At 49.9% G+C, this 27,528-nt stretch overlaps 1 protein-coding gene across 2 annotated transcripts in view; it reads right to left on the bottom strand.

Annotated features, from left to right (window-relative positions):
• The window catches only part of Ppp2r2d (protein phosphatase 2 regulatory subunit Bdelta), a 38,142-nt gene extending 11,364 nt beyond the window's left edge, over positions 1-26,778 (bottom strand). Inside the window, exons 1-5 of one of the 2 annotated variants that reach the window (XM_047552748.1) lie at positions 26,625-26,775; positions 26,457-26,546; positions 4,077-4,174; positions 891-1,056; positions 411-523 (exon numbers count right to left, since the gene is read on the bottom strand). In XM_047552748.1, coding sequence (XP_047408704.1) covers positions 411-523; positions 891-1,056; positions 4,077-4,174; positions 26,457-26,546; positions 26,625-26,631 — 474 coding nt within the window. In that variant the 5' untranslated portion in view covers positions 26,632-26,775. Of the gene's footprint in view, positions 1-410; positions 524-890; positions 1,057-4,076; positions 4,175-26,456; positions 26,547-26,624 lie in introns of both variants that reach the window. The other variant, XM_047552749.1, reaches the window with a different exon arrangement.
• Positions 26,779-27,528: the final 750 nt, after the last annotated feature.

Below are 27,528 nucleotides of genomic sequence, written 5' to 3'. Positions count from 1 at the left end.
GGGTGCTCATGGACGGACACGCTGAGGCGAAGGTTCAGGAGCAGCAGAGTGTCCCAGTCCTCGGGCAGCCACTCCACAAACACCACCACAAAGGCACCCTCTGCCCACAGGCTACCCTCCCAACTCAGCCCAGCTACCACCCAGGGGGGCGCTGTTCCCTGGGGCCGGCACCTTGGCTGTGCTTCTGAGCTCTGTGTGCGGCTTCTACAGAGTCCACGAGGGCACCTGCTTGATGAGGAGCACCTCCTGAGCCAAGAAGGCGGCCCAGGAGGCTCCCTGTCCTCCACAGACTGGCTAACACGGGGCTCCCTGTCCTCCACAGACTGGCTAACACGGGGCTCCCTGTCCTCCACAGACTGGCTAACAGCTGAGCAACGGGGCTGAAAACTCAAGACAGAGCGCACACCTACCCGCAGTGCTGTGATTCTAAATGGGTCTCGAAGCCGTCCGTCTTCATCTTTCAAGTTATAACCTTCTGCTCTTTTATCCCGTTCACTTATTTTCCATAATTTAATAGTTTTATCTGAAAATAAAAACCTCATTCTTCATGTTAAAAGAAAAACCATAACAGGCACCACTATTACTTAGGTATCATGCTAGAAAACAGTTCTCTTGGTGTCTGGGCTGGGGCCTGCGAACACGAACATTTCCAATTTGGACAGATGGCTTTGTAAAATAAAGATGTAGAGTAGTGACTGCAATACTGGTTCTTGGGGGTACATTTTGAATTTTTAACCTATCAATTGCCACTATGGCTGATAACTTATTCTCTCAAAAGTTTAAGCCAGAAAAAATTTCTAGAATGTCTTAAAAAAAAGAAATCCACACATACAGAAAGTTAAAAACAAAATTTTAACTCACACAGTCACTTAAAGAAAAAAAATTCTTACCATTTGTAGACAGTAGAAAATGAGCAGCATTCTGTTGTGGCAGCCACCTAATTTTATTAATCTTTTCCTCAATTTCTAGACTTTTCAAATAGTCAAACTCTGGTTCATGACTTTGAAAGGTACTGTAAACATTATATTCTCCCCTGGAATGAGGGCGAATTTTATTCTGCAAGAAAACATGACAGCTACTTTACTGAGTAAAGCACAGTCAAAGGAGAACTTGAGTACTGCAAATATGAATATCAAGTGACCATACAACATTTTTTTTGGTTACTGCATATTAAACCCAAGGGCACTTAACCACTGAGCCACATCCCCATCCCTTTTTATTTTTTGAGACAGGGTCTTGCTAAATTGCTGAGGCTGGCTTTGAACCTGCGAGCCTCCTGCCTCAGCTTCCTGAGCTGCCAGGATTATAAGCCTGGTCACTGTGTCCAGCAACATTTTATAAAGTTAAAGAAGAAAAACAAAAACCAAACCCTGGGTCACTGGTGCAATGTGGCATGCCTGTAATCCCAGAAACTCAGGCGCTGCAGCAGGAGGATTACATGTTTGAAGCCAGCCATGGCAACTTTGTAAGACCCTGTCTAAAAATGTTAAAAAGAGGCCTGGGGATGTAGCTTAGTGGTAGAGTGCCCCTGGGTTCTATCCTCAGTACACAGGGGGAGCAGGGTGTGAATCCTGGATCAAAAAAATCTCACATAGTTGAAACTCAGAATTACTGTACTCAGAAAAAAGCAGCAGGTATTTCCCAGTTTGTCTATTCCATGTGCAGAGGCTGCGTTTGGCAGACCCCACCTAAATGTGGGCTAGTGCCCACCTGCCCGGCTGCCCGCCCGCCCTGCCCAGGTGGAGGTCTAGGCCTGCAGAGCCTGGTGGCCTGAGCGGAGGGAGACGGCCTGACAGAGCCACGGGCCAGGCTGGCTCTGCAGCAGTGACTCAGACGCTGCACACACACCAGTCAGATGGGACACACGGGTAGCGGCAGACCATCCATGCAAACCACATGGCAGGTAAGCACAGGACCACCCTCAGGTCACAGGGCAGTGGAAGAGCACGCCTGAGAAGACGTGCCAGCTTCACCGTCAGGGCAGCTCTGGGAGGGCAGACGGGGAGGCGTCGCAGCCGGAGGGCTTCCTCGTGTGTGTTTTTCCAGTACTGGGGACCCAGGACTTCACATGCCAGGCAAGCCTCTGAGCCACACCCTGTCTTTTGTTTAATTCTTGCTCTATAATCCGTATCTAAAAATTGTACATTTTGGGCACTTAGTGTGTATGTCAAGGAAAGTAAAGTTGGCAAATCTCTATGTCAGATGGCGCTTCTTCCTACTTCTGAATTAGGGTCAAGTGTTAGGAGAAGGCACCCAGACCACCTGCAGCTCTCCACGTGCTGACGCCATGTCCTGTGTGCCCTGAACCCAGCGTTCACTGGCAGGAGGGGAGCCCCTCACCAGGTAGTTGTCCTCACTGTGCTGTTAGGGCTGCCACTCAACCCTCCCTCCTCACCAGGACCTGCTCCCCTAGAAGAAAGCACAGTCCACCACCAGACAGCTCCAACTTGCAAGGAAAAGAGCAAGACCCTATTACTTCCAAAGAAAGACCTGCACCCTCAGGCCAGTCCCATGCCTGCAGCCTCCCTCCACCAACAAAGACAGCAGAACAACAAATCAGCATTGCCGGCTGCCTAGCCACTCCCACCAGGACTCACAACAGCCCCCGCCCCTCCACCCAACTGCCAAAGCCCCACTGCCTTCAGCCTCGCCAACAGCCCAGGATGGCCCAGCAGTCCCGAGGCCCTATGGAGAGACCAGGGTGAGGCCTTACCAGCGTGAGGGTTCTGAGGGAAGTCTTTAGGGGCTGGGGCAGTAGTGGGCAGGGCAACAGGTCAGGAAGGAGTGTGTCCGCAACTGAGCTGAGGAGGACTCAGACCTGCTTCTGCAGGGCGGAGCTGCGTGCTGCTGACTCTGCAGACACACCCCAGACAGAGCCACCTTCCTCTGACATGGGGTTCCCCACAAGACAGTGTGGAGGGAGGGCTGGCCCACGGCGCGCTGCCAGCTGTGCTTCCCGGAGGTCAGAGGGCCCAACAGGTCCCCAGCAGAGCAGCCCGACTTCTGCTCAAAACCAGAGGCACATCTGGATGCCTCTGAGCTGAGGGGGTGGCTTAGCTAGCAGCAGCTCTGCCAGGGACAGGCGTGCAGTACACACCCGCCACCCCACACCAGGCAGGGAGCACACAGTGGACGGAACAACAAAGCCCTTCCTCTGGAAACCACAGCATGAGGACAGGAAAACAAGCTGCCAGGGCTCACCCAGTGGCGCTGGACCAGGCCACCACAGGGCAACACCTGCAGGGACGCTCCTGGGCAACTTGACACACCTTAGCCGAAAGCTTAAAATCAAAAACAGAACAAGACGTCTGACTTTTATTTACAGGTCCTGAAAAAAACTCCCCTCCCTGGCGGCAGGGAGACTAGCATCTGGAAGGCGAGGGATCACCTCATGACCTGCTGGGAGGCACGAGACGCGTTCGGAGGCCGAGGTCTGGCCCAGCCTGCTGCCTCTTGGTCACAAGAACTCTGCCGAGGCCACAGGAAATGCCGGGGAGGGACAGGGAGGGCGAGGCAGGGCCTGGTCCTGCTTCCCACGCACTCGCGTGATGCACCCCTCACAGAAATGACCCAGAAACCAGCTCTTGGGGGTGGCTTCACCTGCGGCCTCCTCCCACAAGGCCAGGGAAGCCCCCAGAGGCTCCGAGGAGCACCCTTCACCTCCATGGAGAAATCTACGCCCCACCCAGTCCTCTGTAGTGAGTGCTCTGGAGCTGGTCAGCGCCCAGAGGACGGCAGGACAGAAGCGGGGCAGCAGAGTGACCTTCACAGGCTACCAACTCAAGTGATTTCAGTATGGAAACACCCAAGTTTCAAACACCATGGGCCTCTGCCTCCCTCCTCTGGTCCTTGCTTTGGATTGTCCCTACTCCAGCAGAAGGCTCCAGGGACTTGTGGGGCTGGGCAGTGGGAGGCATACCTCCCCGCTGGTCCCTAAGGCAAGGTTCGCATGAGCCACTGTGAAGGAACTGAGTGTAAAGGAAACTGGATTCTGAGAAAATGATTTTGCTTCCTTTCTTATAAGTAATATGAAGGCTGAATTATTTCATTTGATTTGAGGATTGTATATTACTGACCTCTTGTTCCCGCTGAAAAATAACAACTCTGCCGCCCTTGTCTCCTGTTGCAAGAAGATCTCCAGAGTAATTAAATTCAACGGTTGAAATGATGTCGGCTGTCAATAAAATACAGAAAAGAATTACAGATTGTGTTTTTTGGAGGAGTCACAAGGAAATAAAAAGAAAGATAAACACATGTGAAACTTTCTCCCCCATGAAACAAAAACATCATGGCAAATTTTTGATTACCAAGTGGCTGCTCCCTGGCTGTGGGACAGCCACCAACGCACTGTGCACACGCGCGTATCTGACTCCACTGACCCGATGATGCCTGATTCTCGGGCACACCAGGATTTGTCTAGACTAGGCTCTCTATATTTAAGAATATAGTTGAAATTTAGAAAATTAATTTCTAAAGGAAAACAAAATAAGAGAAAAAATCTGATCAGTCCTAGAAGAATGTTGCCTAATTTTATAATGCATGCCCAATGTTTACTTTTAACCTGAACTGGATTCTCACACAGTAGCAGTATTTCAACATTCCACGTAGTAAATTTTGTTGGCTTCTGCACAAGATAGTACTGCAGACGAACAAGTTTCATTTTGCTGAAGTCTGAGTCTTGTTAATAATGACAACACCATCACAAAGAGACAGGAAGATATTTGAGTTTCTGACACCACAATACATGATGTTATGGTTTATATGTGAGGTGTCCCCCAAAAGCTCAGGTGTGAGACAAAGCAGGGAGGTTTGGAGGAGAAATGATCGGCTGACCTTAACCTAACCAGTGAGTTGAGCCCTGATTGGTTAACTGAGAGTTAACTGGAGGCAGGTAGGGTGTGGCCAGAGGAAGTGGGTTCACTGGGGCTGTGGCTATGGGGTATATATTTTGTGTCTGGAGTGTGGAGTGTCTCTCTGCTTCCTGATTATGATGTGAGATGCTTCTCTCCACCACACTCTTCTACTGTGATGTTCAGCCTCGCCTTAAGCCCCAAGGAATGGAGCTGGCCTTCTATGGTCTAAGGCCTCTGAAACTGTAAGCCCCCAAATAAACCCTTCCTCCTTAAACCTTGTTCTGGTCGGGTCCTTTAGTCACGGCAGCAAAGCAACTAAAACGCATGAGCTCCCGCAAGGCGAGAGCACAAGCAAGCACTGGATGAGCCCTCAGTTTGGAGGGCATGGATCTGCATCCGTGAGACTCTCAAATCAAGAAAAACACCATGGTCCCTGCCGTGGCATGGTGGCCTCTGGGGAATCAGCCTCCTTGTGGCTCGGCTGCCACTGCTGCCTGAATGAGGAGGAGGCTGGGCTGGCACGTCCTGTGGCCACCACCAGACCTACCTCTGACGGAGCAGAGCTGCAGTCTCGGGGACTGCCAGGCACCAGCGCACAGGTGTGCAGAGCAGGTGCTGAGCAGCCGGGGTCACAGCAGTGCCGCAGCTGTACGTTGCTAAAGACAAAGACTTACACGCGGCTACTGAAACGGTCTGTCTACTAATGGCTGTGACACGGACCCACAGTTGAGACCAGAGGAAGAGCCCCAGCAGATGGCCTTCACAGAATACAATTCTTAAAGGTCCTCATCCGCACCAAAGTCGGTCATTTACAGGGCCTCCTACCCACACCGCAGAGTTGGCCTGGCGGCATCGGCACTGTTCCCACTTGAGGGCTGAATCCCGCTGCTGGGACTGCTTTCTTTAAAAGAGAAGTCTTCGGTTAGACTTGAGGATTAGCTACCTTTTTTTTTTTTTTTTGCGGTGCTGGGGATTGAACCCAGGGCCTTGTGCTTGTGAGGCAAGCACTCTACCAACTGAGCTATCTCCCCAGCCCATAGCTACTTCTTATTAAAGGCATCTACCTCTTTTTGTTTTTTGGTGTCCTAGGAACTGAACCCAGGGCCTCACATGTGCTAGGCAAGCACTCTACACATAAGCTACATTCCTAGTCCATCACTCTTAAAATTACTCTAAATAACGTAGTTTGCTTAGATGAAACTAAAATTTTCTGTACTGGATTAAAAGGGACTAAATCTATGTCATTTATACCCAGAAGATACACAATATTATATAATTAAAGGTGTTCTGTCAGTGATTTTCAAACTTAATTATAAAGGACTGAATCTTTTAAAAGAAAAAATCCCAAGACTGCCAATTGTTGAGAAATAATTTTCTTTAAGCCACGTAAATATGTACAGGCCTAAATTTAGAAATACTCTCTGGAGACAAGGTCTAAAACCAAAATAAAATACAAACCAAATGCCAACAAATCACAAACAAATAAAATATAAATTATCAGTCATTAATTTGATCTAATGGATATTATTTTACAAAATGCAACAGGTTAAAAGTATAACTATGGTACTGAAAAGGGCACTGAGCTAGTATTCAAAACCCAAAACCACCAATTCGCCTTCTTTAACTCGCCTTCTTTATTCTACTGCAGTCCACCCACAACATCACCTGGCTGTCCCCTGGAGGCATCAGGTCCACTCAGAGAGCTGCTCCACTGTGCCAGCCCGTAGCACTGGGGCACGGCTGTAAGATGGTGGCCGTCTGGCTGATGCCAAGGGTCCTGCTAAATGTTCGGCTCGCATCAGAACCGCGGCCATGCCCAGCATCCCGCGAGCCCAGACCACACTTGCAGCAGAACGTGGACTATGTGTGCATTCATGTCCCCTCCCTGCCCCCAACCCAGAGGGCTCAAGAGAAAGCTAAAGGCATCACTGTGAGGCTGCTTCAAGGAGCTGCGGAGGACAATGGGAGAGGCGGGCGTGAGCTGCGGGAGGACTGCAGGTACCCTGCCAGCGGAAGCAGTGCTGCTGCCACTTCCTGCGGCTCAGACGCTGGCTGCCAGGACTTGGCCTCCCCACCACCTTGGGACTCCTCTCTGAAATGCAAAGCCCAGGCAACCTGTCTGGGGTCCTGGAAACAGTGGCTCCACTCTCAGATGTGGACCAGCAGCCCGGCATCACGGACGTTCAAGAGATGGAGCGTAACCAAGGATCACACCAGATGTCAACGCCTTGGGAGCTGGGGCACATTTCCCAGACGAGCCTCCCAGCAGACTGAGAGGCAGGGCTACTGGAACCTCTGTTCAGAAGAGGTGGCGGATGCTGCTACTGGGGTTCCTTGAGACTGAGCGGCCTGCTGCGAGAAAGGAAATGGAAGGAAACATCATCTGAAATCCAAAAAGGAGCAACAAAAATAAAAACCACAGAACTTTTCTCCAGGATGGAGTAAAGAGATGGCCAGCAGGAAGTAGAAGACAACCAGGATTGGTTTCAGTGGCCCATCGCCAGGTGACAAGCTCTAGAAGACAAGAGAGAAAAGGAAGGAAAAATAGGGGTTAAACCAGAGCCGCCTGGGCCAAGCACAGGTCCCCAGCTGACTCAGATGAGCATCAGCTCTGCTAAAGAGCAGGCAGGCCAGGGCACCTGCGTACCAACCTCAGAGGACATGGTGTCACGGATGAAAGGGAAGCACCCCAATGGCCTCATACAGGAGACCAAGCATCACCCTCTCCTAGGACTCCAAGAAAAGCAATTTCAGCTTAGGGTCCACACTAGCCCAATTTTCCATCAAGGTTGAAGGAGGAGTAAAATGTTTTCAAAAAGCAGAATTGAAACAAACAAAAACCTTTTCCAGGAAACTGCTAGAAGCCAATTTGTCAAAATAAGAGAAAAACAAGAGAGTTCAGGGAATGGTCTTCCAAAAAAACAGTGAAGAAGTCCCAGGACACAGGCTCTGCGGCCAGTGGATTCTGCCAGGAAGCCGTGGTCAGGCTGGAGGAGACTGGCTGGACGGCCTTTGGGAAGGAAGAGTTGCAAGATCACGTGGCAGACAAGCTGTCCTTTGCAAAAGGCACTACACAGAGAGCTGACCCTGTGAAAACACAGGGCAGTCAGCAGCTCTTGGAAAACAGAAGCTCGTATGGAAAGAGAAACAGCGGGTCCGTAGTGGATGGTATTTACACAGTCACACACAGCATCCTCCTGGCTCCTATTTTGGGGTACATGTGGGTTGACGGTGATGCTAGTAAGAATGAAGCTCACCAGTCACCCTACAGGAAGCCTTTCCTTACTGACAAGACCAGGAGATGGACATGTAAGCACATTACTTGACCTGGAGCTGCTGAGAACACCTCAAGGCCCAGAGCGGGGCAGGCAAGGAGCAGCAGGTGGAAAGGAAAAAGAACAAAGGAATGTGGACAGTGAGCAGCAAGGACTCAGCAGGGATGTAAAATCTGTGGGATTTTTACAAGATGGGAGCCAGGTACAGTGGTGCATACCTATAATCCTCACAGCTCTACTCAGGAGAATCATAAGTTCAAGGCCAGCCTGGGCAACTTAGCAGAACTTCATCTACTTAAAAAAAAAATACACACACGCACACATATGCATACATATATACTAAGTCACATCTACGGCAAACAAGGAGAGGGAAAATGGATGGAGATGCAGAGCCGGAGAGCAGGGCAAGGGCAGCAGGCACCTCCTGGGCAGAGGTAGGGTGTGCCACAGCAGAAGCAGCAGGCCATGAACATGATGCAACACTGCAGCTCAGACAGCACCTGCTCCAGCGGCATGGAGAGATGGGGTGCCAGGTGAGAGGCAGAGGCGCCGCGGGGGTGCACACGGGTGGTCTCGGAGGGAGGAGCGACCGCCCAGGGAAAGGCCCACTGCCTGTGGCCACGAGCGCCTGCCTCAGAGCCAAGGCACTCTGACCTACTCTTGTGCAACAGACGTTTGAGTGACTCTCTAAGGCGGGCATTGCTCTGAGAACACACGGAACCAGGCAAGCCCCTGCCGGCCTGGGATTTATCCTTGAGACTGGACTAGCAAGTGCAAAACAAGACCACTGGGTGGTGCCAGGCCTGGGGAGGCTGGTGCAGTGAGATCAGACTGGGCATGGCCAGGGGTGCAAGGGCGGAGTCTGAGGAGCAGGGAGGCTGCTGTCCTGTCCCTCTGCAGTGCGACCAAAGAATACCTGACACCACTAAATCTAGGGGGATGGAAACCTGTTTCTCACACTCTGGGAGGCCAGGAAGTCCAAGATCAAGCAGAAGGCAGAGGCACAAAAAGGGGCAAAGCCCCCCTCGAGCCCCAGGGTCAACAGCCATCAGTCCACTTGCAGGGAGGGCACCTATGATGCAGACACCTGCCGACACGGAGCGCTGTCTTTCATGTTCCCACAGCTGAGTTTTAGGGGACACTTTAAGAGCACAGCGCTGAGTTAGACCCTGGGTCCAGGTTCTAGTAGAAAAACAGGGAGGCGTGAGGGCAGGGAGACAGGTGGCGGGTACAGCAGAATGCAAGCGAGCAGGTGTCAGTCTCAGGAGTCGTGGTGGTTCACCAGACCCTGAGGCCAGGGGTGAAGAACACAGTGCTCGTGACCAATTCTGGGTAAGCATGCAGGCATTTGGTGTGTTAGCCTATAGTTTTCCAAACCATTAGGTTCTCAACATGAAATACGAGTGTGGATATTTCTTCTTCTCTACTTGGCTCAGTCTTCACTGTCACCCCCCAAGTCCGCAGCAGCCTCCCATCTGGATGCTTCACTCTGGCAGTCTCTGGGTGTCCTTTCCTCAAGTCCACTCTCCAAAGCAGACAGAAGACAGTTGAAAGGACAAAAGCAACATCATCATTCTGCTATCAACACCAATCTATTTTCCAAAAACAGCAAGACAGTATTTAGGATGATAACCTACGATGACTAAGTCACTGTCAGTACAAATGGACCCGTGACATGAGAGGTACCAGAGTCTCCATCAGTTTCACTTCTTCACCTCTCTAGCTGGCTTGAGTGGTTATGTCCATACACAGCATGGCAAGTGCCCAAGAAAGTTCCTGACACAGAGGCAACTCTGAGGACCTAGAGAGCCATCGACAGGACTGTGGGGGCCGAGCCCTGCATGTCCCTGCACTGCCCCACTCCTACTGGGCCCCACTCACTTTCCCTCAGGGTATCCTCCGAAGCCATTCTTGGTCAACAAGCACATGAAATCGTGGGCAACCCCTTTAGCCACTAGGGAAAAGCTCGTAAAAGCCACACTGAGACACCACATGCAGCCACCAGGAAGGGTGAAAATCAGACCACGCCTGTGTCACAGCAGCTCCCCAGCCTGCTCCTGGCAATGGGAAGTGGCACGGCCAACTGAAAGCTCTCTGGCGATATCCACGAGAGCCAAACAAGCTTATGCCAGAACTGGAAATCGCACTCCAGATACACAGCCACCGGATCAGCAAGATGTTCACAAGGAGCAACTCAGCTGTCCACCAACGGCGAAGAGACGCACAAGCTGTGGTGCACTCTCACAATGGAGCACCACACAGCTTCTCAGCAACGAGAAGGAACACATGCCAGCCACGTGCCACCAGGAAGTCAGTGCTCCGGGCGCAGGCAGCGTAACTCCACTCGCAGGGCAGAGCCGGAGAGGGAGGGCGAGCCTGGGTGCCTGCTCCTTCCCTCCCAGCAGGGTTACCACACAGCTTTTCCACTGGGTGAAGCTCACTGTTGCATGCTGGGGGCTCCGTGTCTACTTGCACACCATCATATTCCCTAAGCAGCCAGGTCTTCCCTCCGTCCTGCCCATGTCAGTTACCCATCTCTCCCTGGACTCTTGTGCCCACTGGGATCTGCTGTTCCTAATCTGACTCCAGCCCCAGCCTCCCCTCTCTTCCAACACTTCATGCATTTTCCTGCTCTGAAACCCGGAGTCCAGGCGGCTCCCCAGAGCACTGTCCAATCCTGCTCAGCCCTGAGATTCCTCCTGGTGCTTTGGGTGCCCCTGAACCATGGCTTTGCCCCCAACTCCCTCTGATCATCTCTACCTTTTCTTCGTCCTCCTCCAACTCCTGCACCCAGTCACTCACTTGCTTCCTGCTCATTTCACTGAAAAATCAAAGTGTGCAGGAAAGAGCGACCACATCTTCCACCATCAGATAAGGTGGTCCCTTCACTTCCCGCCCTTCAAGGACTTGGTCCCATGGCAACGCCCCCCTCCCATGTGCACCTCCTCCCCTTACTCTTGTGGCTCACTCCCATTTCCAAAAGAAAATGCCACACTCCCCCAGCTTGAGTAATCAGAAAAGCCTGAGCCCCACCCCTGCAGACACCCCCTGACTCCCTGGGCGTCCTCCCCTCCCTGTGCACTGGCAGCTCCCTCCGCAGGCTCAGCCACTTCAGCCCACTCACTCTGGCCACCTTCTCTCCTCCCTGTGACCTGTAAGAGGTGGACAAAGGGTGAGGCCATCCACCTGTGCTCTGCAGCATGTATCAAAGGCATGTGCACACGGAAGGGTCTCAAATGGCGACTCACAGAATTCCAAGAAATCCACTGAAAGCTCCTTCACACACACGTTCTGTAAGAGGAACTCACTACACATCCAGAACAAGGAGTTGCTGCTTATAGACATGGAACTTACTGAGCTTCCATGTGTGCAACGGGTGCCCCCATAGAGTGCTCTGGATGCTAGACACTGACATGAAGAGAAAGTGGAGATGTTCTACCTGCAGAGAGACCTACAGTTTCTAAGTATGTTTTATCCTCCAAATACCAGGGAATTGAATTTAGGGGCGCTCTATCACTGAGTTGCATTCCCATCCTTTTTTATTTTTTAATTTTGAGACAGGGTCTTGCTAAGTTGCTGAGGCTGGCCTCAAACTTGGGATCCTCTTGTCTCAGCCTCCTGAGTCGCTGGGTTAACTGGCACGCAACTCTGCATCCTAAGTATGTTCTAAAGCAGATCACCCTAAGATGAGCACTATCTTTGTTCAGAAACCACACACACTGACATATCTGCTCTACAGCCTGCACCAAACACACACAGCAACCACCTGGGTAAGAGGAACTGCACAGCTTTACACAGGATCACTGGAATCTCAAGGCACCCAAACTGAGTTTCTCCAGATTATGACTGTTTTAGTCAGTTTTTTTGCTGCTGTGACCAAAGGACCTGACCAGAACAACTGTAGAGAAGGAAAGCTTTGTTTGAGGGTTCAGGGTTTTAGAGTCTTAGTCCATAGAAATCTGGCTAAATCCTCAGGGGGTGGAGGTAAGGATGAACATCATGGCAGGAGAGTGTAGCAGAGGGAAGCGGCTCACATGGTGATCAGGAAGCAGAGACACCACTTGCCAGACACAAATATATACCACCTAGCTACAACCCACAATGTCCACCGCCTCCAGTCACACCCACCTGCCGCCAGTTAACACTCAGTTAATCCCATCAGGGATTAATTCACTGATTATCTTAAGGCTACAACCCAATCATTTCTCCTCTAAACCTCTGTGCATGGTCTTACATGTGAGCTTTTGGGGGACACCTCACATCCAACCCATAACATCCTATTGTGGTGTCAGAAACTCAAGGATCTCAAATCAAACTTTTTTATTTTAAAACTACTATAAAGCTACAAGAATTAAGACAGTGTGGGAGTGGTGTAAGGACAGACATATCTGATTTTCAACAAAACTGCCAAGACTATACAATGGGAAAACACCCACACTGAAAGAAAGAAGCTCCAAGCTTACTTACAGCACATAAGTTATGTGTCATTTATTATATATGAATTATACATATAACTACACATAAAACTATGTAAGATGGATTTTAAAAGTGTATCAAAGTCTAAACATAAGCACCAAAACTATAAAACTCTTAGATAAAAAACAGAAGAAAGTGGGAGACCTTAAATTAGGCAGTCATTTCTTAAATATGACACTGACAGCACAAGTAAGAAAGAAAAGTAGAAAACATTATCAAAATCAAAACTCTTGTGCATCTAAGGACACCACTAAGAGAATGGAGAGACAATCTGCAGAATGAAGAAACAGTGCAAACCATGTACACGACAAGGTACTTACACCCCAAATGCATGAAGAACATTTAACTCAACAACAAAGTCAACAGAAAAATGGGTAAAGGATTTGGATTTTTTTTTTTTCAAAGAAGTTATACAAAAGTCCAATAAGTACAGGGAATATTGCTTGACGACATTAATTACTAGGGAAAAGCAAATTAAAACCACAAGATACCGCTTCACAACTGTTAGAATGGCTAAAACTAAACACAGTAACGAGGGCCAGGCAGGATGTGGAGAAGTTGGAACCCTGAACACTGATGGTGGAAAGTGAAGCAACGTGGCCAACTGGGAAACAGCTGGTCGGTTCTCAAAAATGCTCCGAAGAGTCACCATGTGACCCAGCACGTTGACGCCTGGGTCATAACAAAAGAACTGAAAACACGTGTCCACACGGAAGCCTGCAGAAAGTTCCCAGCAGCAGCAAACTGAATAAATGAAACGTGCACACATCTATATGATCTCTAACTACTGCTACATGCTACGACATGGGTGAACCTTGAAAATATCATGCTAACTGGAGCAGCCAAACATAAAAGGCCACATCTGACACAACTCCATTCATGCAGTGTCCAGAATAGGCAAAGCCACAGAAACAGGAGATGGGTGGTTGTGGGTGGGTGGGGAGTAACTACAAGGATTTCTTCTGGGGGAGGATGAAATGTTCTAAAATTCGACATTAAAGCCCTCTGAAATTGAGGGTTTGAACATACTAAGAGAACCACCCAGGATACACTTTAGGAGGAAGAACCCATGCTGTGTGAGACATGGAAAGTCTGGTGGTTGATTTTCAAATCCAGTATTCAGCCGTCCTGGGACTCAGTCGGGGCCCCCTTCCCTTTCGCCCACTCGAGTCCTAACATGAGCTGGGTGTGTAGACTGCACCCACCACCAGCAGCTCTTCCTCTCAGGAGTGAGGGGCAGCACCTTGTTAGGGGCAGACGTTGGCAGCGTGCCCGCCCAGGTGCTTGCCCATGGACTCCCTCTGGAGAAGTCTGCCTGGTCCACCACTGTGGAGCTCGTGTCTGCTTTCTTGGGCACCCCGTTATTTCTAGCACTGTGGAACTGGATCTCAATAAAGCTGTTATGAACAAAGTGTGCCTTAAAATGAGTCAGATCAAGGCAAGGACGGCACAACTTGTGACCTGGCTCAATGTATGTTCTAAAAGTCGACCAAACTGTTTTGTTTCTCCTTAACAAAACCCCCCTGCTATAAATTTGTTTTCAACAAAATACTATTTCAAATATATTTTTCTCTTGAAACCTAACGAGGTTTTGTCCTCTGGCCACTCTGTGTAAGTGTGTTTGTAAGGTGATGAAGGCGGCAGGGGAAGGTGGCGCGTCTTTTATCGCGTGTTTTATCAGGGAGATCAGTGTTCGAGTCATCCCCGTAACCGTGAGTCCTGTCTGATCCACGCAGCAGACTTCAAAATTTAGGAAACCACATTTGTCCTTTGCCATTAAAGCCCACTGCAGATTTAACCACCATTTTCCAGGAAAATCTGATTTATACAAAATGCTTGACACTATTTCTCCCCATCCCATGCTGAAAAGTGAGAAAATCTATCGGAAAGGTTTTCCGGTTGCTTATTAACCTCTCTCGTAAACATTCAATGATCTGACTTACAGCAGGATATTTTATGCTTGGGAATTCTACCAGTAAATAAGAACCATGAGGGCAATGGCAAATCAGCAAGAGGTCGGAGTCCGCAACACCGTCACGGTGCTCCCTGGGCTCTTGGGAAAATCAAAAGCACAACTTTCCAACTGAAACACATCTTGCCTGCGCTGATTCCAGCCCCATGGGCACATGCAGTCAGAGTGACGTTCACTCTCCAGGCAGGTCTGGTCGGGGGCCTGTGTACGCTCAGGGTCCTCATCGAGGCCGAGCCCTCGGCTCTCTGTGCGTCCGTGGTTTCCTCTGGCCCGGCACCCAGGCCTCATTTGTTTCATCCTGTTCCAGCCCCTCCCATATTCTCCGCCTCTCCTGCTCCTCGCGCCCTCCACTCTGCCAGGCCCCGCATGCCCACGTCTGAGCACAGGTTCAGTGCCGCCTGGACCCCTTCGAGTCCCCTGCCAGGACTGCTGAAACCCTGCGCACACCTCCGTCTTGGCACCTCGCTGGACGGCACCTCATCTGGGCACAGCTGGTTGCTTCCAGACAGCAAAGCCTTCTTCTCCCGGTGGACACTGACCATCCCCCAGGCACGGCAGACTTGTCAGCACAAAGGCTGTGACCAGCGGTTCTCCAAAGCCGGGAAGGATCACCACTTTAAGAACTGGTACCAAAGGGGAAGAATGAATCTCACAATCTGGGAAATGACCTTTAAACCCAGCTACCAAATCAGCAAGTCAAAGCTGCTAATAACTAACTCTTTCCTTCCATTCCATCTTTGCTTAGTTCATCAGGAACACACACAACCCTGAATCCTTCCTTACACTAACTAAACACTTAAGTATACATAGATACACATGAAGGTTCTCAACCACAGAAACTCGAAAACAGGCAAGTTGATCATGCGAGTGACAAAGTTATCAGGCAAAAAGTAAAACAAGTAGGTTTTATCAAACTTTAAGCAATAATTACCAATTCATAGTCTATTATTACTTAGTTTAGGAAAGAAACTGTAACAAGCTAGGTACCTCAATGTATAAATACAATTTCCAAATAGCTTTTCAGTAATACATTTACTGTTTGAGAATATAGATTTAACAAGTATAAAAGAGTAAAAGCGACATAAACAACAAAAGCAGGTTGAAAACATTATCTCCTACTTTAAAAAATCCTCATCTGATTCTGCCGTGAAACAGTGAAACTGGAATGAAACCATGACCCCACACGGACAGGCCTGGAAAACACTGCAGCGAGGTCCGGAGACTCGCACGCACAACCACTGCAGAATTCCACGTGTGTAGGAGACTCGCACGCACAACCACTGCAGAATTCCACGTGTGTAGGAGACACGCACGCACAACCACTGCAGAATTCCACGTATGCAGGAGACATGCACGCACAACCACTGCAGAATTCCACGTGTGTAGGAGACATGCACGCACAACCACTGCAGATTTCCATGTGTGTAGGAGACATGCACACACAACCACTGCAGAATTCCACTTATGTAGGAGACATGCACACACAACCACTGCAGAATTCCACTTATGTAGGAGACTCGCACAACCACTGCAGAATTCCACTTATGTAGGAGACACGCACGCACAATCACTTATGTGAGTCCTTAAAAAGCAAATTCACTCAGACAGAAAGTAGACCGGGGCCAGGGATGAAGGGGAGAAGAGAAAGGCTTATTACTCCCTGGGTGCAGGTTTCTGGAGGGATGGAAAGCTCTGGATACTGGCGGTGGTGATGATCACACAACACTGGATGCACCACCCCTGGACACACATTTAACAACACCTAACTTGGTAAATCTGCTATGCATGTTTTACCACGACTTAAAAAATTCCTAGACCTAAAACACACACACACACACGGCAATCAAGACTGTGCTCTGCAGGTCAGACAATCACAAGTTAGGGGGATAGAGATGCAGACATGGGATCCCAGCGGCCAACTCTCTTCCAGGGGTGGGGCCTGTGCTTTCCCTCCCACTCCCCGCTTGACCTGCCCCCAGGGTCAGGTGGTCAGGCTGGAGGCATAGGCCCCATCTGCTATATATATATCTATGTACCTATATCCATAGTTTTTGTACCTTCAACAGTGATTTCAATGGCCTTCTAAAGTGACAGCTGATAACCTCAACGTGCCTAGAGACACGTTTCACCAGGAACAGTCCCTTGCGGAGAATGCGGAGAGGCCCTAGACAGAAAGCCAAGATGCTGACACACTGCTGCTCTCGCTGCTTAAGTCCACGTTCTTCCACGCACAGGACTACACCAAGGACGGGCAGACCTTTTCTTGTTCTGTTTCAAATGAAGACACCATCTCACAGCTGAACTTAACCAGGGCTCCAGAGCAGAAGAAACCAATGACTTGGCTGGTACTACTTCAAGGACCACCTCTGAAAATGGACTGGTACATTCCTTTGGGTGCCACACACAGGCACAAGCCGCACACCGTGTCCTCTGAATAGACCCCCTCGGTCTATCCGAAGGGAGGAGAGAGGAGCAAACACCGGTAGGTTCAGCAAAGGGATCCCATGCCACCTCTGATGGATGAGAGGTCATCTGTGCACCAATTCTGATCAAAGTTCAAAAGCGGGGAGAGCTGTGAATGCACATCCCAGCGCAGAGTGCTGCCAAGGAGGACTTCCGCTGTACCTGCACCTTTGACTTCTTACAGGAACCCAGACCGTGTCAACAGTCACCAGATATTGAGAACAAGGGTGTCCGTTGTTATTTATGTTATACTACAGCTACTACTGTGTGTGTGTGTGTGCATGCACACTTGTGCACAGTCTTACTTTTTTAAGGCATTCTATAGACTCTAAGAGGACATGAGGTGGGAAATGAACAAGACTTTAGCACACACTACGAACTGCAGAAGCAAAACCAAGCAGTGCCACCAGTGCTTCATGCAGCCAGGACATCCACAACTGCACCCACACCCGCGAGGCACCCGCCTCCCCATTCCAGTAATTCAGCCAGGGTTTTATTTTAAATCTAGGTGTGGCACGAGAGCACCTGTGATGAACACACTTAGGGATATCTGTTTTGTCATTCTGGATACCTGGAGCAGAACAAGTAAAACTGAGAAAAATGTGCAGGGCATGTTTGAACACGAAGACTGGCAGCCTGAAGCAGTTTGAGGGAGCCACCAAACAGAAGGTGGAATGATCAAGCGAATGCACCACACCTGCGGTCACAGCAAGGCAAGCAGAAATTCCTCCTCTAGCCGAGGTCAAGCCAGGGCCTCCTCTCCACTGACCTCCTCATTACTACAAAAATGCTGCACCCTTGGTACGACAGAGGGCACGGGGTGAAGGTGTGCGGGTGAAAGCAAAAGGCCCTCTTCACTGCAGACCTGGCTCCTCACACCCACAGGCACCCAGCTGCTGGCCAGGGCATTCCCAGCCACTTGAGCTCTACAGGGATCCCTGTTACGCAAACACTGTCACCAAGCGCCCAGCCTGCTTCCTAACAGGCCAGAACCCACAGCCCACAGATGTTCACAGTAACACACTCCACTGCTTCACTGCTTTTAGGCATTTAGGTTTTCCCTCATTTTATGCTGCAATGCCAACACCCTAAGCACTTCTTTGTGAAAGGCTGGCACATTCCTGTGGGACTCCTGTAGAATCCTGTAGGATTCCTAGAAGTGGACTCTTACCTAAAATTTGACAGAGAAATACCAAAGTGCCCTCCAAAACATGAAACACTGTTTTGAGAAATGTCAAGCAAAAGTTGAATCTTTAAAATTGCTTTACTCAGGCTCGCTTTGCTTATTGATGCCATCTCAGAGATCTACATGGACTCTTGCCCCTCCCCCTTTCGCAGTGCTAGAGACTAAACCCAGGCCCTGAGCAGGTTAGACAAGCACTCTGTCATTCAGCTATATGCCTGGTCCCTTTAAAAATTTTTATTTTGAGATGGGGTCTTGCTGAGTTGCCCAGGATGGCTCTGAACTTGTGATCCTCCTCCTCAGTTGCTAAGTCGTGGGATCACAGGTGTGCGCCACCACACCTAGTCCTCACCTCCCTTTTTAAATGAATAAATGTGGTTAGAATGCATCTGGTTTTTGTCACCCAAATGCTCCTAGTTACTAGGGAACTTGCTACATTTGGGGGAGGTATGCTGACTCAGAGAGATTCCTAAGTTATTAAGACAGTTCCTTTGTGCCAGCACTGGGCTGGGTACGGCACGACATGGCAAAAGATAGCCATGGTCCACGCCTTCACACAACTGCACTTCTGTATTCGCCACAGTTCATCACCTCTGCAGATTAGATAAAATCTGTCCAAGGAAAAGGGCTGAGGTTCTCAGCTAGAGTCAAAGCTGTAAGTTGGCGCTGTCTTCTATGGCTGTTTGGGGCAACCGAATATCCACACGTACGGCCTCTTGTCAGATTCTGTATGCCCACTCCTGGCTGGATGCTGGCCTGCAGGCAGACGGACTGCGAGACTGCTGTACTGCCAGTAGAAGTGAGGCCACCTGCACTGAAGCACGAGAGTCACCAGCAGGAGGAGAGGACTACCCAGGGGCAGCCGAGCTGGAGCCGGGGTGCAGAGCACCTGGAATGGAGCCCGGAGCTGTCGGTGAGAAGAGCAGGTCACAGAGTGATGTCCAGAGAGGATCCACGAGTGTGACCGAGACCTGACACCCTGGAACTGTGGGTGAGAAGAGTAGTCACAGAGTGACGTCCAGAGAGGATCCACGAGTGTGACCCAGACCTGTTGTCTCACAGTCAAACCAAGTCATGAAGCAGGAACTGACAGACGGTCTGCACGTCTGCTGCTAGAGGAGGCGCCTTTAGGACGGTCCCAGACAGCAGAGACAGGAACGAGCAGCGAGTTTCCATCCTCATGCATCCGCAGCATCTGACTGTATTTAACACTCTATTTTTATACTTCAAGACAAAAGCAGTAAGATCTAAAGACAAGAGGGGGCAGTTAATCTTGAAATCTGCCCCGTCCTGTCATCCCACTGCCAACAGCTTGCTTTAGAGTAGCTCCCGGGATGGTCTGTGGGACCCTGCGGTCCCCAGGAACCTCTCAGAGCGCCTGAGGCCAAGGACCTTCCTAACAACATCACCCTGCAATCTGCTGTTCAGTGCTATGCTGGGCAAGCATGAACTCTCCACTTTCCTTTTCCTCACAGAATAACTTTGGAATTAGGAATAAGTTTCCTTGAAAATTAGAAGTGAGTCTCTCACTTCACAGAACTTGCTGCCAATGATAAAAATCCAGGTTTTTAGGAGCAAATCAGAATGTGGGGAAATTTGTATCTACTGCTAACATGACAGCTTCCTCTGAAGAGAGTGTTGGAGACAGTGATGAGCATGATTTTCTTTGGTCTAACATAATGAACATGCAGCACTCAGCATAGAGGGGTTCAGCGCCAACACTTCCAAACAACCAGGGCACTGCTGCCAAATCACGCACGGGAGCAAGAGCACTCCAGGTGCAGTACACCACCAGTAATTTTTTTTTTTTTGGGGGGGTGGTACTGGGGATTGAACCCAGTGCTCTGCAGAGGCAAGGCAAGCACTCTGCCACTGGGCTACAACCCCAGTCCTCAGAACTAGGGATTCTAATATAATGGTAAAAAGTTCATTCCCAAGTTTCAGATCCCAAACTATAACTAAACTTAAATCACCACCTACTGAGCTGTGCTGGGTGCTGGAGACGGCCAGCCACCTGCCCTGCTCTGACTACAGTACACATGAGCGTGGCACCAAACTTTCTTTACACAGCTCAATGAAGCAACTGCAAGAGGCTGAACGTGCAAGCAAACCTGAGAACCCAGCGGTCTTCTGTTCACCTTTTAATTAATTAAAAAAACTTTTCAGATGTGGTCTGGCTATGTTGCCCAAGCTGGCACCAAACTTGCCACCCTCCTGCTTCAGTTCCCTAAGTTGCTGGGATTATAGGTGCACACTGCTAGTTATCAAAATCATAAAACAATGGCATCCTTCTCAATAAATCTGTTTTAGGAAAGTTGTTCATCATTAAAAATGTTAACATGCAGATTTATTATTATTTTAAAGAGAAACAATAAATATTTTAAGCTACTTTAATTTCAAATGTGGTATAATCAATAGATATAGCGCACACAAACAAAAGAAAAGCTCTCTGGGTACTCAATAATTAGTGTATGAAAGTATCCTGGGGTCAAGAGGCTCTGAGAACCAGAGCACAGAGCACAGAGCACAGCTCAGTAGGTGGTTATTTAAGTTTAGTTGTAGTTTGGGATCTGAATTCATAGCACAGAGGTCAGCAAGCACAACCTGAGGGCAAAACCTGGTGGCTGCCTGCTTTCACAGTCTCCTGCCACTCATTTCTTCTTGGTCTGCAGCTGTCCTCCTGCCACAAGGGCAGAGTTCAGCAGTTGCCGCAGGGACGGCCTGGCCTTCAAAGTTTGAACTACATAATACTTGGCCCTTTTAGAAAAGTCTGCTGACCCTTTATTTAGATCAAGCCCCATTTCCAGCCTCTGTGATCACAGTGATTTCCTAAGAGGAACCTCTGTCTCCATTCTCCAAAGGCCAGAGTGGCCTTCCTAAAATCGTCATATTTACATCACTCCCTGCCAGGACCTTCTAGGTTCACTGTCACTCAAACTACAACGCAAAAGCCTAGCATGGTTCTCAAGGCCTTTATGTGTCACCAACTGGCTGGGCAGCCTCCTGCCTTGTAGGAACTCTTGTCACCATGCCAGGGAGACACCCTCACTTCCCAGAATGCACCACATACCTCCAGTCTCCACGCTAAGACTCTACGCCTGGAACGTTCTTCTCCCCTTCCCTCTTCTTATTTTGTGTCTTCCTGTCCTCCATCTCTACCCAAGTCACGTTCCCTCAGTATGCTCTGGTCCCAGCTGTGGTGGGACCACAGCTTGATCCACAGCTTGATCCACAGCTTGGTCTCTGTCTAAAATGGGTTTCTCCACTTCTGCACCCAACACTGGCCATCTTTACTGCACCACTGTGTGGTCAGCCCTACATCACCCTTCCTTTTTGTTGGCCTGGCTCCCTGGAGCAGTACAGCATCAGTTCTTCTACGTGAGAGGGTCTCCTTGCATAGCACCCAGACAGTTACCAGATCCTGTATTCCTGTTTGCCAGAGCTTTCTAAAACTTCCGTGGAATCTCCTCCATAACTCCATAATGGTCACAGGATAATAGTACCCATCTTCCAGATGGGGAAACAGAAGGTAAGAACCTAGCCACACTAACACAAAGCTGCAGGAGGGTAGAAATGGAGAATCTACTCAAATCCTTTTGCACTGAGCCTTTCCACCTGCATGACTTTCCACATTGACTGACATCAAGTTGAAGAGACATGCCTGATCCATGAAGCAGAATACAACCAACTGCCAAGCAACGCTGTGTTAAGTGAAGGAAGTCCAGAGTTCAAGACAGAATACCTCATGTGAAAAAAGGCTGCAGCAGAGAGCCACACACAAGGTGGACTCCAAAGGACCCGTGGGGTGTGGAAAACAGAGGAATACAAAGAACTTTAGGTCAGCAAGAAACAGGAGCAAGGGCTGGGGAGATAGCTCAGCTGGTAGAGTGCTTGCCTCGAAAGCACAAGGCCCTGAGTTCGATCCCCAGTACCAAAACAACAACAACAACAAAAAAAAAAAAACAGGAGCAAAAGTGAAGGGATGGGCACTGTCATAATATAACAAGTGAAAATCCAAGAGGCAAGGCTCAAGAGAGGGTGTGGGGTGGGTGGAGATGGGAAGGACCAGAAGAAACTTAGAAACTGCTGCTTTTGTGTTTAAATACAGCTAAACCCAAATCTAAATACTTGAAATGAGTCAACACTTGTAACAACACTTCACAGATTACAAAGGCACTGCACACTGACCTCAAAGTTCTTTTGGTGGCTGGCTCAGTGGTGCACACTTGTAAGGGTATGGTTAACACTAGTGTCAATCTTGCGAACTTACATCTGATTGTAGCCATGATCAGGCCAGCTTCCTGATCAACCTGACTTCAAAATGTGGCTGGGCTCAGTAAATCTGGGAGATGCACTGATCTTACAAAAGGTCCACGTTTCATTTCCTCTTATGATGCTCTTATGAGTAAAGTGCAAACACACTCTAAGATTGCCTGCCTGCTTGCAGTCAATCCTGAGATACTGTCCTGAAGGCCCTTTTCAATGGCAGATACAGATAAAAAGTAAATGGAAATTCTCTAATGAAGCAAAGGAATCAGATGGGGAGTAATTCAAATAACCAAATACCTTGTCCCACTGAGTCTTAAATTAAAAAAGAATACCATTGATAAATAAATACTGAATGTCCATTTCCTGTATCCAGAATAGATCCCAAACTCTTAAATAAGAACTGTGACCCCAAAGTATTGCATTCTTTCACGTTACATTTCACTGACTCTGAAACACCCTTTAGTACATTTAATACCTTTGAAATTTTATGCATCTTATGGTCAATGAAACAATGTACCTTCCTGTCTGATGCTCAAGTCTCCTTAATTTTTGTTACCTTCCTCAATTTAAAATGTTTCTTTTTTTGAAACACCATCTACTCCGCCCCACCCCTTAGGAAGGTTTTTCCTACCCAGTTACCCAGATGCCAGGTCATTTCAACTTAAGGAAACCTTGAGTTGAACCTTGAGTTTTCATATTTCTTTAGAAAAAGGTTATTGCCTAAGTCAAAGCAACAGATTAACTCATGGGTTAAGAAAATGATTAAAATGAAATCATCAAATTAAGAAGACACTTAAAACCACAATTCTGAGATAAAAAGACCTACCTGTTGCCCAACTATCCCAAGCTCTAGAAAATCAGGTTCTAACAAGACCTGTGAAAGCCCCTCCCTAGTTTCTTGGGAACAGCAAAGGGAACATAAAAGGATTAAGACCCACATCTTTCCCACAACTAAGCAGACTGCAGCACATCCAAAAGCAGCCTGTTTGACACACAGGGTGTTCTAGTTACTCCAGTTCTGAGACACCTCCTCCTCAAGCAGCTTGAAAATTCTCAGAAAATGACCCCACCCTGAAACCCTACAAATCTCGTATTACTTTAGCATTTCCTTCAAAGGCATTTTAGTACAATTCCTGGAGGTGTGATCTCTACTGGGCTTCAGGACAGCTAGAACCCCCAATAGTCAATGGAGCAGTTTCACCCATGCAGTCTCCGGAGCCAGTCAGCAAGGCTTCAAACTCTTCCGCTGCCACACAACACCTGTGAGACCAAGTTGGCTGCTGTGCCTTGACTTCTGCATGTGAAACTAAAAACAATAATTCCTGCCTCTCGAGTGTGTGAAGATCAGATGAACTGACACTGGCAAGGACCTTGGAGCAGTATTCAGCACACAATAAGCATTCGATATATATTAACCACCCCACCACCTGGCCAGGTCCTCTACCCACACTGAGGTGGGAGCTCTGAACTGAAGGATCTCCAGGCTACATGATGTTCACGTGCAGGAAGCACGCTCGGGCTGGGTGAGGGCGACCAGGCAGCACAGCAAAAACCTGCAGACACGTCTCCCAGAGCCGCCACCATTCAGACCCAAGTTAGCAGTCTCTTTTTCCTTTTCCCTAGAAGTCGCCCTGCTTCACTATTTTGATCCTTGGTCACCTCACCCACTTTTCTGCACAGGCAGGAGAGGCCAGTCACCATGGTGGGAAGCCTGCAAATCTCCTGTGAGCCCCACTCATCCCCACTTGCAGGGGGATGAGAATCACTGATGGACGGTGGAACTATGGCTCTTAACAGGACAGCTGATCTGATCCACAGCAAAATCCAATTCTATAAATAAATAAATAAATGGCATCAAACTGTTCACAGTCCAATATTGGCATTAGAGGTTATGACTGAGGACCCCAGAATTATTCGTTTAAAAAAAAAAAAATCAACAAAAACCAAAGCCCTTCCCACGCTACTCACTCCATGGCCTCCCAAGTCAGGCCTGCCTACTCCTACCTGTGTACCGCCCAGGCCCAGTGGGCACCTTCCCTAATGAAGTCAGGGGAGGACCCAGCTTTAATTACTCTGGATACTTCTGACAACCCATCACAGTGATGGCAGAAAGTCAGGCCAAAGTGCAGGGTTCAAGAACAAAAGTCCCACAAGTAACAGACTTACAAATATATTTTGCCACATGCCGTCAGTTCTGCAGTTCAAGCCCAGAGCACAAAAACATCTCCTTGAAGTCCCTGTCTCACCAACGTTTCTCCTTCAAAGTTGAGCTTGGGCAGAACTAGCTTCTTGATTCTTGTTGCTTTAATAATCCCCAGTTGCTAATGATTACGTGCTCCTTCTTTACCATCTACTCTAGTAATAACACAATTCAACATTACAACTATTTGACAAAATGAAACCGATATAAATGTGTTAATCCTGATGGATTAACTACATTTAAGGCATATGTGGACTAAAATAGAAAGCTTTGAATACATACAATAAAAAGAAAAATGTGGGTAGTATCATAGAAAAAAAGATGATACCCAAAAAAATGACAACCTGAACACCAAACTTTTCCAAGGACTGGGGATGTTTCTCAGTGGTATACGGCACTTGTCCAGTGTCAGGGTCCTGGGTTTGATTCCCAGCATGACTGGGGTGGGGAAAGCACTCACACCACAAAAAGTTCTAATCAGTTTACTTCAGACAATAGAGTATTTCTGCCAAGACTTTTAAGGGAAAGAATGCTATTTTCATAAGTGTAAAGTTACACTTTAAATACATCAGTTTAGATGTATTTAAACTGGCTTATCAATAAAAACTATTTAAATTGGCTTATCAATAAAAACTACAAAACAGGTAAACCAGAAATCAAGACTAGCTCTTAGTGTCCCACTACACAAACAAGCTTTGCCTTCTTCCAAGAGAACTCAAGTGGGAGGCTGAACTGTGTCCCACTTGGCACGTGAAACAAAAAAACGAGTTAACATGTTTCAAAGCCATACAGAAGAAACAAAATCAATAGGGTATTAAATTACATAAAAAGTCACCTAGTTCTCATCTCAAACCATATACCTCTTTGCAAGTGTCTGAGGGCAGTTTCCCTTGCTTCCTGACCTGGGCACAGTGTGCCTAAGGGGCCACGGTCTCCAGATGTCCTCAAGGGTCATGCGTCCTTCCAGACACTGCCAGGGAGGGGAACAAGGTGGAGGAGGAGGAGGCAAAAAGTCATGAGGTGCCGAGGTGGAGGAACTCGGACCAGACGTCTGACCAAAGGCTTAGTGACCTGGGACAGGGAAGGGTACTTGGTGCAAAGACACATATTTTTAAGTGAAAGTGAAAGATCCACAGCTTAAGGTGAGTGAGCAAGAACAACAAAAAGTCACTAAGATTCTAAACGGGAAACACTAAACCTCGAGTCTCCGAATCACCACTACCCACGCCTTCAGCGCTCTGCTGGCTACCAGTCCACAACCCTAAACTTCAGGCCCGGCCCGTTCGAAGCTGTGATTAGGGGAAGACACCAGGCAGGAGGGCGACGCCTCAAGGTTCTGGACCAAACTCCGCAGAGGGGCCGTAGGCGTCGCGGTGAAATCCCCCGCACAGACCCCAGGAGAGCCCGCAGTCCCACTCGGGCTGAAGACCACCCGGGGCGCAGAGCTGCTTCGCCGGTGACCCGCAGAGTCGATGGGCGCGCCCCAGCCCGCCCGGCACGGCCCCCACACCCGGGGCAGTCGGCGGGCACTCGAGGGCCGGCGTCCACCGCGTCCCGACTTACCTTCCTCGGACACCCCGAGTCCAGTTCACCAGCCACAAGCCCACCGTCCACGCACACCAGGAGGCCGGCGTCCGGCGCTGCCCGCGTCCGGCCCCCGCCCCTCGCCGGGGTCCCGCAGGACGGCGCGGGACCGCGCGGGCGGAGGTGGCCGCGGCCCGGCGCCAGCCCCCGCGCGACCTTGCGCCCGCTCCGGTGGCCTCACCTTCCGCCACGTCCTCGTCGACGGCGCCCTTCACCTGCGAGAAGCACCACTGAAAGTCGTTGCCCGCGGGGCAGCCGCCGCCTCCGGCTCCTGCAACACAACGGGCGGTCAGCCGGCCCCGCCCGCCCGTGCGCCCCGCCGGCCCGCCCGCGCGCCCGCGGACCTCACCCGCCATGGCCGCGGCGCGGGACGGCGCCCGCCCAGCCCTGTGCGGCCGACCGCAGGCGCCGCCGCGGAGCCTCAGCCCCGGCCGCCGCCGCCGCCGCCGCCGCCGCCGCCGGGGAGGGATTTTTTTCCCTTTTCAAAATGGCGCCCAATGCCCGTCGCCCCGCCGGCTGACGTCATCCCCCTCCGCCTCTTCGGAAGGCCCGGGCGGGGCGCGCCGCGGGGGCTGCCGGGGGCACGCCACGCGCCGACTGCGTCTGCGCGAACCGCCTTGTCCCGGACCACACGCCACGGCCGAGCTGGGTCCGCCCGAAGGGCGACCAGGTCCAACGGGTGCCGGCGAGCTGTGAGCCCTTGACCTGTCCGGCAGCCGACGTGCACCGGCGGCTCCCCAGAGGACCGGTCGCCCTGTGTCGGCTGGCTCCAGTGGCCGAACTTTTGCCTGCGGAAAGGCCCCGCCCTTTCCCACGCTTCTGCCAATGGAAGCTCGGGCCCTCCGCGGAGCAGCCAATGGAGGGCGCTCGGCGGCAGTGGGCGGGGCGTCCGGGCGGGGGCTCACCTGAGCGCGAAGTGCGGCACCCCGCCCTTGCCCGCCTAACGGAGCCGGCTGTTGGTGGGACACCCGGTCCAAGAGCGAGGTTCCCTACCGAATTGTTACTTCAGGGGTCCTGAGGTCTCCAGGTGGCCGAGGGAAGCGTGACTGACCGTCTCTCCTTTTGTGGCTGAGCTTCTCTGGCGTACGGAGGGATTGTTCACTGTGGGTTTGATGTATCAGAGATCAGTTTCTTTCAAGGATGCTGTGAAGTTGGTTGTATCGCTAGAGGACAGTTGCTCCCATTCGGGTCCGTTTTGCACGCCTCGGAAATTTATTAATTAGCTCCTGCCATGTGCCACACGCTGTTCACAG

Source organism: Sciurus carolinensis, chromosome 5 (assembly GCF_902686445.1).
Source record: "Sciurus carolinensis chromosome 5, mSciCar1.2, whole genome shotgun sequence".
NCBI classification, from domain to species: domain Eukaryota; kingdom Metazoa; phylum Chordata; class Mammalia; order Rodentia; family Sciuridae; genus Sciurus; species Sciurus carolinensis.
This window is presented reverse-complemented; position numbering and strand designations above follow the sequence as displayed.